A 17,772-nucleotide genomic window follows, 5' to 3' on the forward strand; every position below is an offset into this window, starting at 1 on the left:
GGGGTCCTTAACAGTTGGCTCTGTTTCACTAAGTCCATGAGTCCTTTAGGGGTGTCTGTTCCCAGGGCAGGAGGAGCAAGTTCACTCTCTACAGCTCTCCCAGTTCCAGGACGTAGACAGGATGAAGGGCCCTCTGCTTTCATTCGTTATTTCCCCATTGGACCTTGGCCCCACTTGCAACTCAGCTGGTTTTGTTTTCACCTGCGGGAGGAGAGGGTGATGATGGCTGGTAGGTTTAGAGTGTGGTCAGTCATACTCCTCTGTGGTCCCCGTTATCTTCAGGGGTCCCCACAACACCCCTCTCTGGTTTCATTCACTTATTTTTTCTCTTTTGTTTCCCACCACGTCTCTTCTCCCCACAGCTAATGTGTTCTGACATGTCTAGTGTGTGTTTTGTGTGTGTGTGTGTGCTCTTGCAGAATGGGTGGCAATATTTTATGTATACATATGTTTATAATGTGCCTGTTGTGTTCCATCTCATTCTTTTTGCTCAGCCCTGTTTCTGAGATCCTTCCGTGGTACCATACGTCCGCTGATCCTTTGTTTCTAAGGGCTGCAGGGCACTCCCCCGGGTGCCCCTGGACACAGTCTCCCGGCCCCGCCAAGTGATGAGAATGTGGCTGCCCTACTCCTCCCACCCCCACCTCAGCTAGCACAGGAGGCAACTTCCGTTTACGGCGTGTTTCCTGGGACTGTGTAAGAATTTTTTTGAGCAGAAGCACTCATTTCCAGAGTTTTCTGCTTCCCAGATTGGTTCCAGCAGAGAATCTGGAAGAAACGGGAACACGGAGAACCAGGAGGAAATGGTGTGGGTGGAGGCTGGGGAGCTACCCAGGGGCCGGAGCATGCTGGGCCTTGGTGGGTGGCCGTGGCAGGGACTTTGGCCTTTATCCTAAGAACAAGGGGAAGCCATTGAATGAAACTAAAGCAGGGGCTCAGATGTGTTTTTTTTTTTTTTTAAAAAGGCGACAGTGGATCTTTAACACTAGCAGGGCCCTGAAAGACCCCCAGGCAGGCTCTGTGAATTTACAGAAGGCCCCTGAGGCCCACAGAGGCAGTGAGACGCCCGGGGTTGCACAGCGCACTAGTCACAGAGCTTTTGCTGGGAGCCCCTTGACACTCGCCAGCACTGTGAGCCTCCCCGGTTGCAGAGAGCTGCCTGAGGGCAGCAGCTCCGGAGGGTTGGGATTTGTCAGCACATCTGTCCCTAGGGGTCTTGGGTCGCCCTTGTTCACCTCCTATCCCCTGGACTTCCCTAGACCTCTGAGAGCTTTACCAGGACCCAGCCTTCTGCTGTCAGGGAGGGAGGCCTCAGACCTTCAGATACCCACAGGCAGCCCCTATGGAATATCCCATGCTGGCTTAATGAGTGAGAACTGAACCAGAGGGTTAAAGACGTGTGCCAATCCTGGTTCTTCCTCTTCCTCTCTGGACCTCAGTTTCTTCATCTGTGAAATGGGAGGGTGGAGCAAGGGCTTCTTCCAGTTTTGTCCCTCCCTCCCCACACATTCGTGCGTAAGTTTCAGGCACTTAGGACCTCTGGTGCCCACCCCTCTGGGCCTCTCTGTCGGTTCTTTTAGTTCTCACCGTGGGCTGTAGGGAGGAGGTAGCTGCACCCTCAGAGTTTCATTGACCCTTTTCACCCATGTACTTCTGGGCCTCCGCTCCAGAGAGACACAAAGAACTGAGCCTTTGTTTGCAGCAACAAAGCTATTTTGCAATTTCAGATAGAACCATTTTATTATATCCCATCCAAAGAGTACTTGAGTTGCCTTTTGTTTCGAAAGCTTGTTAGCATTTCGGATGTAATTAACCGACAGAGACAAAGCTGCCCCCCTTCCGCCACCCCCAGCCCATGCCCACTCCATCCACCACCCGGGTGCCCGCAGCAGGGTGGGTGCCCGCTGTCCTCCTGAGGGGCTCACCTGGCAGATGAAAGGGAGGTCCTGCTGCCTGTCCCTCATGCTCCCCTCCCCTGCCCTCTTCCGCCTCCTCTAACTTCTGCTGCTGTTTCCTGAGCGTTCACCGTGTGCCAGGCACCTAAGCACTGGGCATTTTTTTACCTTATGGCATCCTCAGACCCCAGCCAGCAAGGCATAGCGGATCCGTTGTCCAGAGGAGAGATTGAGTCACTTCGCCAAGGTCACACAGGTAGTAAGTGGCACAGTCTGGCTTCAAACCTGAGTCTGGGTGACTCCAGAGCTTTTGCTGGGAGCCCCCCCCAGGAGCGTCCTCCCCAGAAACAAGCCACTTGTAGGGGCAGCAAGAGCTGCAGTGCCGACCGCACGGGGCCAGGTCCTGGAGGCAGTGCTTGTTACAGCCGTACCTCCTTTTACTGCGCTTCGCGCGATTGTGCTTCACGGACACTGCGTTTGTCACAAATTGAAATTTTTACATTACAAAATGCCATTTTTACAACAGCATTATTTTTTTTTTAAAGAAAGTTTCAATGATTTTTTTTTATAAATTTATTTATTTTATTGGCTGTGTTGGGTCTTTTTTTGCTGTGCACGGGCTTTCTTTAGTTGCAGTGAGTGGGGGCTGCTCTTCGTTGTGGTGCGCGGGCTCCTCCTCATTGCCGTGGCTTCTCTTGTTGCAGAGCACGGGCTCTAGGTGCGTGGGCTTCAGTAGTTGCAGCACATGGGCTCAATAGTTGTGGCTCACGGGCTCTAAAGTGCAAGCTCAATAGTTGTGGGGCACAGGCTTATTTGCACTGCGGCGTGTGGGATCTTCCTGAAGCAGGGCTCGAACCCATGTCCCCTGCATTGGCAGGTGGATTCTTAACTGCCGCGCCACCTAGGAAGCCCAACAGCGTTATTTTTAAATTAAAGTTGTACATTATTTTTGTTGTTGTTGTTTGTTTTTTTTATCTTTAATGTCTGGATTTTATTTTATTTTTTTAAAGCTCTTTATTGGAATATAATTGCTTTATACTCTTGTACCAGGTTTTGAAGTACACCAAAGTGAATCAGCTGTATTTATACATATATCCCCATATCCCCTCCCTCCCACGACTCCCCCCCACCCTCCCTATCCTGGCCCTCTAAGGCATCACCCATCATCGAGTTGATCTCCCTTTGTTATACAGCAACTTCCCGCTAGCTATCTGTTTTACAGTTGGTAGTGTATATATGTCAGTGCTACTCTCTCACTTCGTCCCAGGTTCGCCTTTGCCCCCCACCCCCACCCCATGTCCTCAGGTCTGTTCTCTACATCTGCATCTTTACTCTTGCCCTGTCACTGGGTTCATCAGTTGTACATTGTTTTTTGGACATAATGCTACTGCATACTTAGTAGACCACAGTGGAGTATAGACATAACTTTTGTATACACTGGGAAACCACAAAATTTGTGTGACTTGCTTTTTTGCAGTATTTGCTTTCTTGCGATGGCCTGGAACCGAACCCGTAGTGTCTCTGAGGTACTTGGAAATCTGCCTCCCAAGAGCATCCACACATGGGTCCCATTCTCACCTCTTGATGTGTCCCCTTCCCTAGCACGGCCCCCTCCGGTGTCTGCAACCAGCACTCAGCCTCCCAGCCTCCACTCCCCTCCATCCCCACAGTGAGGCAGGAGCAGTAATCCTATAAACAAGTGTCTGTGGCTAAGGGTGGGGTTTCAGACACTGTGATGGGCTGTGGAGCCCAGCACCATCTCCCACAGAGATGAGGCCGTACTTGTGAACACATGGAGGGTCAGTGCTGGAGATTTCGTCAAGATGCTATGGTGTGGAGAGCAGATCACCTGAGCTAGTCTCATCTGGTGGGTTGGTTAATGGTATGGGCTCTGGCTGTAGGTTGTCTGGGTTCTGGTCTTAGCTTCTGCTTATTTACTAGCTGACCTTGGCCAAGTGACTTAACTCCCATGTGCCTCAGTTTCCTCATCTGTAAAATGGGAGTAAGAGCAGTCCCTTCTAGGATTGTTGTGAGGATTAAATGGGTTAATATATGTGAAGCACTTAGAGCAGCACCTGCAGTGGTGAGCACTCGGTAAGTGTTAGCCCTCAGTGGTCCTGGCTCTGCCTTTGGCTGGCTGTTGACCTATAACAAGCCACTTTCCCTCCTAGCCTCAGTTTCCCCATCAGAGAAACTAGCACACTAGACCAGATGCTCCTCAAGGCCAACCTGGCTCTGTCCGTCAGCGATCCCAGAAGCCCAGGCAGGGCTGGTCAGCATCCCTGCGCCTATGTGGGCATGGTGGGGAGGTCCCTCCTGGCCACGTTTGGGAAGGGAAGAAAAGCTGAATGGGACAGGAGCTCCCTCCTCATGTAAACAGGAACAGGCTGAGCCAGCCTTCAGCTCCAGTTCCGGTGGCTGGCAGCTGGCAGCTCCGAGGATGAGTCACCAACGGGAGCAGCCGCGGGTTCTCAGGCTCGGGCGGGGCCAGCCGCTGGGCGCACTGTGGCTGCAGAGTCTCGTGGTGGGATTTGGGTGCCAGGAGACAAGAGAGGGATCGTGGTGTTTACACATGCCCCAGGTAAACTCTCAAGGCCATTTGCCTGCGTGCCTCACCCAGGGCCACTAGAACTTTGGCCCAGGATGCAGAGCTCCTGCCTTCGATGCTTCTTCCTTCCATATGGTACAGCCTTTGAGGAGTCATCAGCCAGGATCAGGCACAAAAGCTGCACCGCCACCCCATATAGCTGGTTAGGGTTCAAGGATCCCCCAGATACGGGACTCCCTCCCTCCCTCCCAGGTTCTCACCATCACCCTGCCTTTGCTGCAGTGACCCCTTTCCTGAGAAGCAGTTTGGCAAAGTGGAAAGATCCCTTGGCGTCAGGGAGGCCTGGGTTTGCATCTCGGATCTGCATTTACTTGGGCAAGCCACTTAACCTGGCTCAGGCTGATTTCCATGCCTGGAAAATCCCCTTCACCCCATGCAGGAGGCAAGCCCGCAAGGAGCCCGGTGTTCTGTCACTGTCAGCAAGCTACCTCTGAGTCAGGGCTTTGCGCGTGGCAGAGCAGCTACCTCGCTGTCAACTATTGAAAAATCAGTCCTTGACACAAGCGGCCGCCCCTCACCGGCAGAACGGGGCTGATGATGTTAATGTCTACCTCACAGAGAAGTAAAAGCAAGTGTGTGCACACAAGCGCTTTGGGAGCTGCACAGAGCCTGCCCAGAGAGCTGGTGTTCTCATTCCAGAGCAGGACTGCGTGTGGAAGGGTGGGCAGGGCGAGGAGAAGGGCTGCTGTGATCTCTAGGAGCAGGACCCCAAAAACAAAGGGGCCCAGGACCTTGGTGGACCAAGTGAGCAGGCACTGTGTTCTTCACTGCTGTATCCACAGAGGCGAGCCCGGTGCTTGGCAAAGTATATAATTGGTGCTCAATAAGTGTGCGTTGGACCCACACGCGAATGAGCAGAGACTAAATCAGCCCAGTTCTCTACCTCCCCACTTCTACCACCCAATCACAGACCTCTGCTCCCCACCCCTGAGATTAGGGGTTCTTAACCTGAGGTCCATGGATCCCCTCCAAAATTACGTACAGAATATAGTGTGTATGTGAAGATGTATCTTCCTGAGTAAAGAAATGTTAGATTTCTGCCCAGAAAAACTGTTAAATAAGCCCTGCTCTGAAAGGTGGGCATTGGCCAGGCACTCAGTTGCCGTCCTCTGGCCTCCAGAGTTCCCAGGTACCCTGTGGGTTTAAAAACAAAAAACAGCCTCCACCCTTGTCTCTGAGAGGTGCATTACAGGGCCCCCGCCAGCCTGCAGTTTTTCTCCCACCTCCACAAAGTGCCAGGCAGTTAACCTGCCATCTTTCATATGCCAAAGTGATGAAGGAGCATGGGGTGGGGGGAGCTGTCTTCGGAGTGGCTGCTCTCTTGCTGGGTGGGTCTCACAGAGCCTTTAACTCACTCCGTCTCTCCAGTCCCGCCACGTGCATTTAGATGCGACAGGTGAGACTCAGGGCCCTGAACCTGGGAATACTAACCAGACCTCATAATATCTGGACTCAGAATGGTGCCCTCTTTTTAAAAATGTTTTTCCTCATACGAATCAATATGCGTATATACAGATATACTTATCTTTATACATATGTGCCTATTTACGTATTGGAGGAAATTTAGAATATGTAAACAATGAAAAATACCACTCTCCTCTCATCCTCCTCCAAAGAGCTATTGGTACTACTCCCTGGCTTCTGTGCCCTCCCATTTACCGAGTGTAACGTTCACTGAGCGCTTACTGTATGCCCCGCCTCCGTCACGCTGACACTCTGCAGACACCACGTGAGTTAACCTCTTACCTTTCATTGGTGATTCTCCACCTTTTTATATACTTTTTAAATTTTTTTTTCTTTTTTAAGCTCTTTATTGGAATATAATTGCTTTACACTTCTGTACCAGCTTTTGAGGTACACCAAAGTGAATCAGCTGTATTTATACACATATCCCCATATCCACTCCCTCCCGCGACTCCCTCCCACCCTCCCCGTCCCGGCCCTCCAAGGCATCGCCCATCATCGAGTTGATCTCCCTTTGTTATACAGCAACTTCCCACTAGCTATCTATTTTACAGTTGGTAGTATATATATGTCTATGCTACTCTCTCACTTCGTCCCAGCTTCCCCTTCACCCCCTCCCCCCCCCCCAACCCCGTGTCCTCTGCATCTGCATCCTTATTCTTGCCCTGTCACTGGGTTCATCAGTACCGTTTTTTTGGTTTTTTTTTTTAGATTACTTTCTTAATTTTTAAGGCCAAGAAGAGCAGACTGTTTTGTAACCTTGCCTTTCTCACTCCACACTATCAAAATTTCTTTCCCTGTTATTAAATATTCATCTACAGAGTCATTTCTAACGGCAGCCTGATGATGTTTTATTGTAGGCAGGTTCCAGGCTTCTCAGACTGGGGTGCATGTACCGCTGAGGGCAAAGCCACAGGATAAATGTAGAACATTTTCCTGAAGCATAAATTTGATTCCAAGCTTTGGGAGGGGAAAAAAAAACATTATTTCAAGATCAAAACAAGCACAGATATGCCATAGAATACAATAAAGAACACCCATGAATTTTAAAACAAAGCAGCAAAGTCCAGGATCATGTGACTTGCTGTTTTTCCCCAAAGACCCGTTTCCCCTCTGCTCTGGGGATGGGAGGAACATCTGAGAAGCACTGTGTTCTCCCTTCTCTTACAGATAAGGCAGCTGAGACCCAGGGAGGAGAAGAGGTTGCCCAAAGTCCGCAATGCGTGTTGTAAGCCAAGTGGCACCTGAGCTATACCCCTCCCACCTGTCTGTTTTTGCCATCACACATCGACTGCTTTTTTGGAGGGTGTGGGTGGAGAACTTGCCACTTGAGTAATCGACCCTCTGCTTATCAGTAGTGGAGACTCTTGGCTTCCTACGTGATCCGTCTCTTAGCAGCGACTTTTCCTTTTTCACCTCACTGGCCAGAATCTGAGGTGTCTGCTCATGTGGTTAGTAACTGTAGCCTCCCTGGGCAAAGGTAGAGGCCCTTAGGCGCCACGAGCACTTAGATCTTTCACTTAATGCATAGTACTGTAAACACGCATTCACTAGTCTGTTTTACCCAGCTGACTTGAGCCTTTTGAAGGCAGAAGTTACATGTTGTCATTATTATTATAATCTGACGTTTCTTCAGCACCTACTAGATGCAAGGTGCCATGCCCCATGTTTCATCTACCATCTTCATCACAGCTTTTCAAATGTGTTATTGTCCTTGCTTATCACTAACCCATCGTTCACTCATTTAGGAAATATTTATTGCAGACTTATGTGGCAGGACTGGTGCTACGTGCTGTGAACAGTCAGGATGCACAAAACTGACACTGCTCCTGCCCTCACGGGGCTCACAGAGAGGACTGGGAGAGATGATGTTCAGCAAATGCTTTTGACAAACTGTAGTGAGTGTGATGTAGCTCAGAGCCTATCCAAGTGCCTCAGTTCAAACCCGCAAGACCACTTATTAGTCTCTCTGTACCTCATCTTCCTCTTCTGTAAAATAAGGATAATAGTAGCGCCAGCTTCACAGGGTACCGTGAAGAGTGAATAGGTTAACATGTGCAGAGCACTCAGCGCAGGGCTGTGTGTGCTCCAGGTGTACTGTCGCTGCTGGTCGTATGAAGGAGAGACGTGGATTGCTGGGTATATATTATAGGAGAGCACCTACTTGAGGAAACAAATGATTGAGTTCTACAAGATGAATAGGATATGACAGGGTTGTGCTAGTTTCTGCTGTACAACAAAGTGAATCAGCTCTATGTGTACGTATATCCCTATGTCCCCGTATGTATCCATATAGCTGATTCACTTTGTTGTACAGCAGAAACTAGCACAATACTGTAAAGCAATTATACACCAATAAAGATAAAAAATTTAAAAAAAAAAGATGAATAGAAGTTAACTTGGCAAAGTGTTTTGTGGGCATGTGAGGGGAGCAGGATGCTGGAGGGATGTTCCTGGCAGAGGGGACAGGGGCAAAACACAGGGTGTAGGCTCACCTGAGGAACTGAACCACAGCAGGTGGGAAGCCATACAGGGTCAGGTCTGGGAAGGGGGAGCCTGGGATAGAAATACAGGTATCCCCAGGACCCGGCTCTCTGCACCACACTGTTGATCCAGGCCATGGGAGGTGCTTAGGAAGTATTTGTCACGTAAGCAGACACGTGGTCTTGGCTGTGGGTGTTCCATTATCTCCCAACCAGAAAAGGAATCCGTTGTCCCACGTACACAGTGATAAGGGGACCGTCCCATCCCCACCATCAAGCCATACACATCTGTTTTGCTTGTCCCTTTCTTCTTGGCAGTAGACTGAATGGTGTGGGCTTGGATGGGGAGCGCTAACCTCTGGGGTCACCAAGGTGGTGCTGCTGGAATCGCCACCCTCCACCGGGGCCTCAGATCTAAGCCAGTGCTGTTCAGACTTGCTTAGTAGTGGAAGCTTGTGTTGAAATCCTCTTAGAGGAAACCCAGTGTATGAAATGCTGTTGAACAGCTAGCACGGCAGAGGCCCCGGCATAGCTAGCGCACCTGAGAAAATGCCAGGGCTCCTTAAAGCACAGTTAGAAAGCCAGGGGACTTCCCTGGCAGTCCAGTGGTGTTGCAGGGGCTGTGAGATCGATCCCTGGTGGGGGACCAAGATCCCACGTGCCTTGTGGCCAAAGAAACACAACATAAAAGACAAGCAATATTGTAACCAATTCAATAGAGTTTTAAAATGGTCCACATCAAAAAAAAAAAATCTTTAAGAAAGAAAACAAAGGGATGACCTCAACCCCCATTTTTGAGGTGTGGAAATGGAGGTCCAGAAAGGAGGGGCTGACTTTCCCAAGGTCACACAACCGGGGACGGACCCAGAACTGGATCTCAGACATTTGACATCAATTCTGCTTCACCGAGGATTTCCTGCACCCCATCCTGACCACCGCCATCCTCTCAGTGTGGGGTGTTGAGGTGGGGGTGGAGCACGGGCCTGTGACCTTGGCAAGTATCCAGCCTCCCCCAGCTCCCCCCCAGTCAGGGCACAGAGCTCGCGAGACAGAAAACACAGAGGGCAGGCGTGGGTGGGCTGTTCAGGGTCACGGCCTGGTTATGCCCTGCCTTTCTTGTCCCCCCCTCTCTCTTTTAATTGAGTTTGAGGTGGTTGTTTTTTGTTTCCTTAAGAAATGGGAAAAGAATGAAACTGCGTAAACACCACGAGGTTAACTCCCTGAAAAACCTCCTGCCATTTTAACTCTGTTACTAGAGAAATAAAAGAGAAATAATTTGTCCACCCACACGTAGCTCTTTCTGACGAAGGTAGGTGAATATTGCTTTGCTAATCGAGGGTGACTGCTGGAAGTGGAGCCAGGCTGCCTGATCCCGGATCGAGAGGGAGCCACGGCAGCCCCAGAAGGAGCGGCCCGCCGGGGTGGGCCGGGCCCAGGTCACCGGCCGCGCGTCCTCCCTGCACAGGTGTCCCCCAGCCGGTAGGGATGGAGGCACCGGACCAGGCCGAGGGGCCCGTGGCCTCGCAGAGGGAGCTGCCACCGCCCCTGCCCCCTTCACCGCCCTCAGAGCCAGCTCAGAAGCCACCAGCTCCAGGCGCTGGCAGCCACTCCCTCACCGTCAGGAGCAGCCTGTGCCTGTTGGCTGCCTTCCAGTTCCTGGTAAGGACATCACAGGCCCCCCGGGGCCCGGAGGGAGGGCGGGCTGAGGGACGCCCTCCGCGTCCTCCCCAGGATGGCCGCCTGGGGACACAGAGGGATGAGGGGCCTTGGTGTCCCTCGTGATCCCAGCCCTCGGGCTGGTGTGAGGAGAAGGCTGGAGTCCTGAGCCACAGCCTCGGTGGCTAAGCCCCTCGCGCCCTGACCCCAGAAGCAGGGACACAGGCCTGCCCCCCAACCTCCTGGCCCTGCGGGGGTCCTTCCGAGGACGTCCCGTCTCTGGAGGCCTCTCTGGGAGACCCTCCTTGTTATGTGTGTACCTGGTGGGGTGGGAAGGTCCCCTGTGGGAGGAGCTTTCTCTTAGCTCCCTTGAGTTAGCTTTTCTTCAGGGAAAGTCCCAGGCCCTTGCGTCAGCTGTGCAGTCTGGACCTTGGGGGGCCCGGGTGAGGCTGAAGGTGCGCTCTCGAAGGTGGGGATGTGGGGGCAAGGAGCCCAGGCTCCAAATTCTCAGTGCGCTGCCGCCGGCCACCCCAGCTCGCCTGTGGGATGCTCTGGCTCAGCGGCTACGGCCCCATCTGGTCGCAGAACGCCACGGACCTCGTCTCCTCTGTGCTCACACTCCTGGAGCCGCTGGGACCCGCGGTGAGTAAGCTCCAGGGAGCCCCAGGGCAGGAGGGAGCACGTGGGGGCCCTCCAGTCCCACCACCCCCTGCCTGGGGCTTCTTTGAGCTCAGAAGATGTTTATTGGCCCCTGAAGTGCTTCTCCCTGTCCCCGACCCAGACCGGCTCCAAAGTTTTCAGAGCCTTGATTTTATCCCTGTTGCAACAGATGAGAACTCTGCCCACCCCTCCTCCTTCACCCTGACCTGTTTGTCTGATGTTCCCCAGGCCTGGCTGGGTGTTGGGACTTGGGACGTCCCCAATCTACTGCTGGTCTCTCTGTCTGTGGTCCTTGTCACCACCCTGGTAAGGCTTCTCCTGAACCGACCTCAGTGCTCCCCTCCTGTGACCCTGAGACCCAATCCCCACCTTCTCCCATTTGACCTGCAGACTAGACGTTCTGGGTAGGGCTGAGCATGGGGTACCTGTCTCCTTCCACCAACGTGCCCAGCCTGGGGGGCGAGATGCCGTCTTTCTCAAAATTGGTTTGCAGTGTTCTTGGACAGGGAAAGGGGTTGAGGCAGGGAGAAGACCGGAGTAGGAACCACCCACCCCATCAAGAAGGCTTCAATCCACAAGAACCTGAGGGTTGGGGAGGGAGGGGGCCGGGAGGACCTGACGCGCGGGGTGAAGCCTCCCATCTAGGTGAGGGGTGGTGCTGTGCAGACACCTCCCAGGAGAGCAGGGCTGCTCAGACACTTGGAGGGACAGGGGCTCACCCCAGGGGCACCCCATCACCCCTGGGGCTGCCGGCATGGTCCTAGGTCCGTGATGCCATGTGCCCCCAACTAGGTGTGGCACCTGGTGAGGACTCCCGCGGAGCCACCAGCCCCACTGCCCCCCGAGGACAGGCGCCAGTCAGTGAGCCGGCAGCCCTCCTTCACCTACTCAGAGTGGATGGAAGAGAGGGTTGAAGATGACTTCCTGGACCTGGACCCCGTCCCCGAGACACCTGTGTTTGACTGTGTGATGGACATCAAACTGGAAGCCGATCCTGCCTCCCTGACCGTCAAGGCCATGGGTCTGCAGGAAAGGTACGTGCAGTGGAGGGGTGGGCTCTATGTCCTGGAGCTCTCAGCTCCTGAGCAGAGGGGCTCAGGACTCTGCCTCCTCGTCCCCAGGGCAGAGCTGAGCTCATAGCCCCACCAGTGTAGACACACCCTCTTCAGGTCTGAGTCACGTAGCTCAGGATGCCCCAAGGTGAAGGCTAAGAAATATTGTTACTGCACACAAACACATAAGCGTATACAGGTGTACACACGTGCACACTCACACATACACTCTCATGGTTTGGCTAGGTTTCTTTACTGCAGGACTTGTCAGGACCTTTCACATGCTCGCAGTCATCGTAGATTGACTAGGGATAGCGTGTGGCATTCCTCAAAGTCATCTGACCACAGAACCCTACTTTTATAGTGTCGCATAGTGTCACATAGAGCACACGTTGGGAGGTGTCAACACTCTCTTTTCGGAGCCTGGCTGGGTAGGCCAGACCACACAGGGTTGAGTTGCCCACATGACGTCACGGAAAGAGCACTAAACAGGGAGTCAGGAAACTTAGATCTTTGTCTCAGCTCTGCCACCCCTTTACTGTGTACACTTGGGCAATTATTGTCCCCTCTGTGGGACTCAGTTTCCCTTTCTGTGTAACAAGGGCTTTCCTGTTCTGTGCCGTTAGAAACAGGGTCCAACCCTGCTCCTCTGCTCTAGGCAGGCGCCCTCTCTGTGAGCTTCCCACGGCCACAGGGCTGGGAACTGCCCCCCGCAGTGGCGGAGGGGAGTGCAGGGAAGGGCTGTGTCGAGGGGCCTTGTGTGGAACCTTTGGAACTGGGCTGAGGCCACACTCAGCTACTCCACTGCAGGCGGCCGGAGCCTCGGGGTCAAGCCTCGAGCTCTCTGTGTCGGGGTGATGTCACACCCACTCCTCTCCCTGAAACCCACCCTGCTCCCACCCCCTCTCTCCCTCCCTCATCCTCCTGCTCCGAGGCCCCCAGCTGTTGGCCCTCTCTCACCCTGATACTCACCCCGCCTTCCCCGGTCCTTCCAGGCGGGGCTCCAACGTCTCCCTGACTCTGGACATGTGCACGCCGGGCTGCAACGAGGAGGGCTTTGGCTATCTCATGTCCCCACGCGAGGAGTCAGCCCGCGAGTACCTGCTCAGCGCCTCCCGCGTCCTCCAGGCTGAAGAGCTTCACGAGAAGGCGCTGGACCCCTTCCTGCTACAGGCAGAATTCTTTGTGAGTGCGCCTGAGCCGGCTGCCCTGCAGGGGGCAGCCCTTTCTGCTCATGCCGACCCCCCTAGCAAGGCTTTGGAACAGGGTACCCAAGCTCAGCATCTGATCGGTGACCGTCATTTCATTCTGACCTCACCTCCCGTCTTGGGCAAGCTCGTTTCCCTCTGGGCCTGTTTCTCATCCGGAAAATGGGGATAAAAAAAAACAGGGGTGTGGCAAGGATTCAAGAAATGCAGAACGTGTGCAGAGCACCCATTGGGTGATTGGTATTTGTGGCATTCCCAAAGCCTTAGAAAGCGGTCCTCTTTTTTTTTTTTTTTGCCACTTTGCGAGGCACCAGAGGTTGAACCTGGGCCCCAGCAGTGAAAGCGCTGAATCCTAACCACTGGACTGCCAGAGGATTCCGCAAGGCCTTCTCTTCTGACTCTCCCGTTTTCCCACCCTCCTCCTGCCCGACATCACCAAACGCTGTTTGTTCTCCTTTGAAATCTCTCCAGTTCTGTGGCTGCAGCTTAGGGCGGTCCTGATCACCTCCCCTCTAGACTTCTGCCACAGCCTCCAGCTGCCTCCTGTTGGACCTTGAGGGGCCCAAAAATGACACCTCTGTTTTAGCTGCCTGGGCACTCACCTAGCTAAGAGCTGAGGCATAGAAGATCATGAAACCACCTTTATTTTTGCTGATAAAGGCTAGGTTTAACGTGAGGATTAGGTATGCAGCAGTAGGAAGCTTCCTTATACCAGCTGCCAGAGTGAACAAACTTTCCACCCACCCCAGACAGCGCTGGCAATCGCCAGCATCACCCCATAGGGTGCCCCTATGATTCTTTCTTGGCAGGAGGGTCAGGAGAGGAGGAGGAAGGAAGGGTCCGGGGCCCAAAAGCCCAGTTCCTCAATCAGATACCCTCGTCAGGTAACGCGGCCACCTCTGTGGGTAGGAACGGGCAGGAGGCCATCGGCACTGGAGGAGGGTCCCTCCTAGGAGAAGCCAGTGGGGCAGGGAGCCCGTGTGCCTCTCTCACAGCTCCCCTTGCCCCAGACCGCCCCACCCCCTATCTGGACCGGATGGCTCTCCCCTTTGAGAAGCCCTCCATCACCCTCTGACCCGCTGCTCCAAATTCTGCAGAATGAGGCCCAGCCTGCCTTCCCTGAGTTGAGCGAGTGGCAGCCTCCTTTTCTGTACTCACATCCCCATCGCTGTGGGGACTGTCCACGTCAGACTGGGCCGCCTCACCCACATGCCTTCACTGTCATCATCCCCCACCCTGGAGGCCGCTCGGAAGCCTTCCTGCACCACCCAGCGTCGGCTGCCGTTCCCACGGCCACACCTCCCCTTGAGGGAAGGGCTCGCATCCCCTTGTCATCTCTGATTCAGCAGATCATCGTCAGTTTTGCCCAGAGAGAAAGAAAGTGGAGGTGCCCACACACCCACTCCACGGGCACTTCTGCACGTGCTTTTTATTCTTTTGATTCTCACGGCACAAAGTGCATACTTAGTGTGTCCACAAACAGTGAACACTGTAAAACTGTGTGAAGTCAGGTGCTGAAGCATGGGGACAGAGGGAGGGGGCGTGAGGAGAAGACAGACACTGGGGAGTCATCCCAGAGGACGCTGGGGGGAGGCAAGAGGTGAACCTTAAAGGGTGGGAAGGATTTGGGGTGATGAAGAGGGCTGGGACCAGTGCTCCCCACAAGCAGGGTGCGGTGAGTCCAGCCAGAGACTGACAAATTAACCACAGGGAAGAGTCAGGTACGGCTGGAGGGTGGCTCTCCTGAGAGCAGCTGATGGTAAAGAAAGGCCAGTTCGGAGAAGACCTCATACTCCAGGCAAAGAAGTTCCGACTTGGAGCTCTTGACGTAGAGAGTGATTGGGAGGTGCAAATACAACCCTGGGAGGCCCAGAAGGAGGGACTTTTCCTGCTGGAGAAAATCAGGGAAGGCTTCTCAGAGGAGGTGGCATTTATGATGGCCAGGAGGACACGAGACGAGGAGGATGGGGTGGATGTTACTATACTACAGAGCGAGCAGCACAACCCAAGGTCCTGAGGTGGAGACTCCCAGAGTAGGAACACGGGTCAGCGAAACCACTCCGTGTGGCTGCCGTACAGGGTGCAGAAGAAGGCAGCAATGGGCCAGTCACTTTATCTTCTGTTCTTTGTTCATCAGCCATTTACTGAATGTCTGCTGTGTGCCAGCCTGGCCCTCAATAAACAATGGTGATAATAACATTTATTATGCGCCCAGCATGTGCCAGGTCTGTTCTAGATGCTTTTCATGTGCACTAACTCAGGTAGTAGTCAATGCTTGTTGAATGAATGCGTGCACTTAAGTCAGCCCACCTCTGCTCACACCCCCGTGTCCTCCTCCTGCAGGAAATCCCCATGAACTTTGTGGATCCGAAGGAGTATGACATCCCTGGGCTGGTGCGGAAGAACCGGTATAAAACCATCCTTCCCAGTGAGTACTTACTGCCACAGGGGGTGGGGGCAGGCTGTCCCTCAGCTGGGTGCCCCTTCACCCTGAGGAAGGCCTTAACCCCGGAGAGGGGACAGAGGGTGGGGGTACCCCGTGAAGGGAGACACCCCCTTTGGAGGTGTTCTTGTTCCTTCATACAGCACTCTCCAGACCCTTGCCCTGTGGAAGCCCAGAGAGAAGGAGAAACAAAAACAGCAGCTCCTAGACTGTTCATGGTGACTGAAAAGTATTATCACATCCTTGGTCTCTTCAGAGTGGGCAGATTTTAAAGAGAGGATGTTAAGTCTCAGAGAGGTTAAGCTCATCCACTGTCACACAGTTAAGACGTACAGAACTGAGTTTCAAACTGGGTCTCTGTGACCCCAGAATTGGGCTCTTTTGTCTACCTTGAGTGTAATTTGACCAGATTGTGAGTCCTCTAATAGGCAGAGCCACCCCATAAGGGAATGAGCTACCTGTCAGGTAGTAAGCTCCCCATCAGTCAGGGTATTCAAGCTAGACTGCATGAGCAGTCCCCTGGAAGGTCTGATAGGGATTTTCCTCTTTGGGGGCAGTTAGACCAGGTGACCTGATATTCCTCTTTTAGCCTTGGGGTGTCATTGTCAGGTAACTTTCATCAAGCCCCTGTCTGCCTGTCACCCCTGCCAAGTTCTGACCCCGGGCCCCAGGGCTAGCTTAGGGCTTGATTTATTTAAAGCAAATCCACAAACCTACTCCACTCAGTTTATGGAGTAAGGAGGCTTGAAAAAAGCAGTTTTGCCATCAGCTTCTCCAACAACATGTAAGATGTCATGACTTATTTTTAACTTTTAAAATATCGACTTGTGGTTGCTATGGTTACACAACGTCTAGGTAGTTCCCGTTAAACAGAGCACCATTTAAGGCCAGGATGCAATATTCAGGGCTGCTCACCTCTTCCCTCCTCTTGCCCCCCTGCACCCACCCAGGCCTACCTGGAGGGAAGGGTTCAGGTACCCCACAATCTAGGGCTTTGCTGGCCACTCAGAATAGCCACTGGGGGAGTATGGGAGCCAGGCCATCACGCCTTCTGGTCCCCACTGGATTCCTGAGAAGAATCCAGCCTCCAGCCATTACCTGAGTGTCCGGGCTCCCGAGCCCAACAGAGAATCTTCTCTGTGGCCAGCAAGAATTGACCCTGTGCCCTCAGAGACCGGGCTGGGGTAGGTGGCAAAGCGCCCTCTCAGATCCAGGGCACGCAAAGGTTTGCTTTCTCATTCGTTCAACACACGTTTCCTGAGCCCGTGACCAGGGCCTGAGAATTCAGACATGAACGAGACACACACTCTGCACACAGGGTGCTCAGTCTAGTGAGAGAGACAGATCCATGGACAGCTCCAGTACAGAGCAACCCAGCAGGCAGCACTGAGGACAAGATGCAGGGGAGCTGCATGTATATGGATGAATGAATGAATGGAGTGAATGAATGAATATCCCTCAAATCTAGCTCCCCCTCCATCCTCACTGCCAAATGAACCATCACCATTCTCGCGATGGTTCTTTAGTATCAAAGGCCCTGGCGTCTGGCCAGCGGGGGTGGTGCCCGCTTCTGAGTCCTAATCTCTCAGCCGTGGAAGACTTTACTCATTTCCTAGTAATATTCTCCCTCCACGTCCTACCCACATCTTAGCTATAAAGTGCTTTCAGTTTACATTGCACTTTCACATCTGTTCTCTCTTTTATCTTCCCAACAATCCTAGGAAGTAGGCATCTTTACCCCCAATATTACAGATCAGAACACTGAGGCTTATTAGAAAGGCCATGTGCTTTACAGGCTTACACAGCACGCTGGGGACAGTGTACACTCAAACTCAGCCCTGTGGTCCAGGACGATTCCCCTGGGGAATTTCGTACTGACTTCGCTTTCTCCTCCCCAGAACATGAGGCACAGTGAGGACAGGGCGGCTTAAGGGACACACGGCAAGGGGCGGCATGGATCCTGTAGAGGGAGAGAGCCAAGGCCTCTCTGTGTACTCTGCTCTTCAGCCTGGGTCCTCACCTGCCTGAGAGGGCCATGGGGATGGGTTAGTGTTTTGCTTCTGAGCCAGGGAAGCAGGAACTTCGAGTCCCAAGAGAAATGTGGGTGCCTTGAAATGGGCCAGACAAGGTGGCCCTGCAACAGGGGGATGGCACATGTGAAATCCCAGCCTCACCTGTCTCCCCCACCGCAGACCCTCACAGCAGAGTGTGTCTGACCTCACCAGACCCTGACGACCCCCTGAGTTCCTACATCAACGCCAACTACATCCGGGTACGTAGCCTCATCCCGACAGCCTCTCCCT

General features: G+C 53.2%; 1 protein-coding gene across 1 annotated transcript in view; it reads left to right on the forward strand.

The window, feature by feature from the left end:
- The window catches only part of PTPN5 (protein tyrosine phosphatase non-receptor type 5), a 73,217-nt gene that overhangs the window by 50,383 nt on the left and 5,062 nt on the right, over positions 1–17,772 (forward strand). Inside the window, exons 5-11 of the mRNA XM_057749335.1 lie at positions 9,916–10,109; positions 10,641–10,748; positions 10,995–11,072; positions 11,559–11,800; positions 12,814–13,003; positions 15,370–15,454; positions 17,662–17,741. Of these exons, the coding sequence (XP_057605318.1) occupies positions 9,916–10,109; positions 10,641–10,748; positions 10,995–11,072; positions 11,559–11,800; positions 12,814–13,003; positions 15,370–15,454; positions 17,662–17,741 (977 nt within the window). The remainder of the gene's footprint in view (positions 1–9,915; positions 10,110–10,640; positions 10,749–10,994; positions 11,073–11,558; positions 11,801–12,813; positions 13,004–15,369; positions 15,455–17,661; positions 17,742–17,772) is intronic.

The sequence above is a fragment of the Hippopotamus amphibius genome, chromosome 9, assembly GCF_030028045.1.
Source record: "Hippopotamus amphibius kiboko isolate mHipAmp2 chromosome 9, mHipAmp2.hap2, whole genome shotgun sequence".
In the NCBI taxonomy this organism is placed as follows: Eukaryota; Metazoa; Chordata; class Mammalia; order Artiodactyla; family Hippopotamidae; genus Hippopotamus; species Hippopotamus amphibius.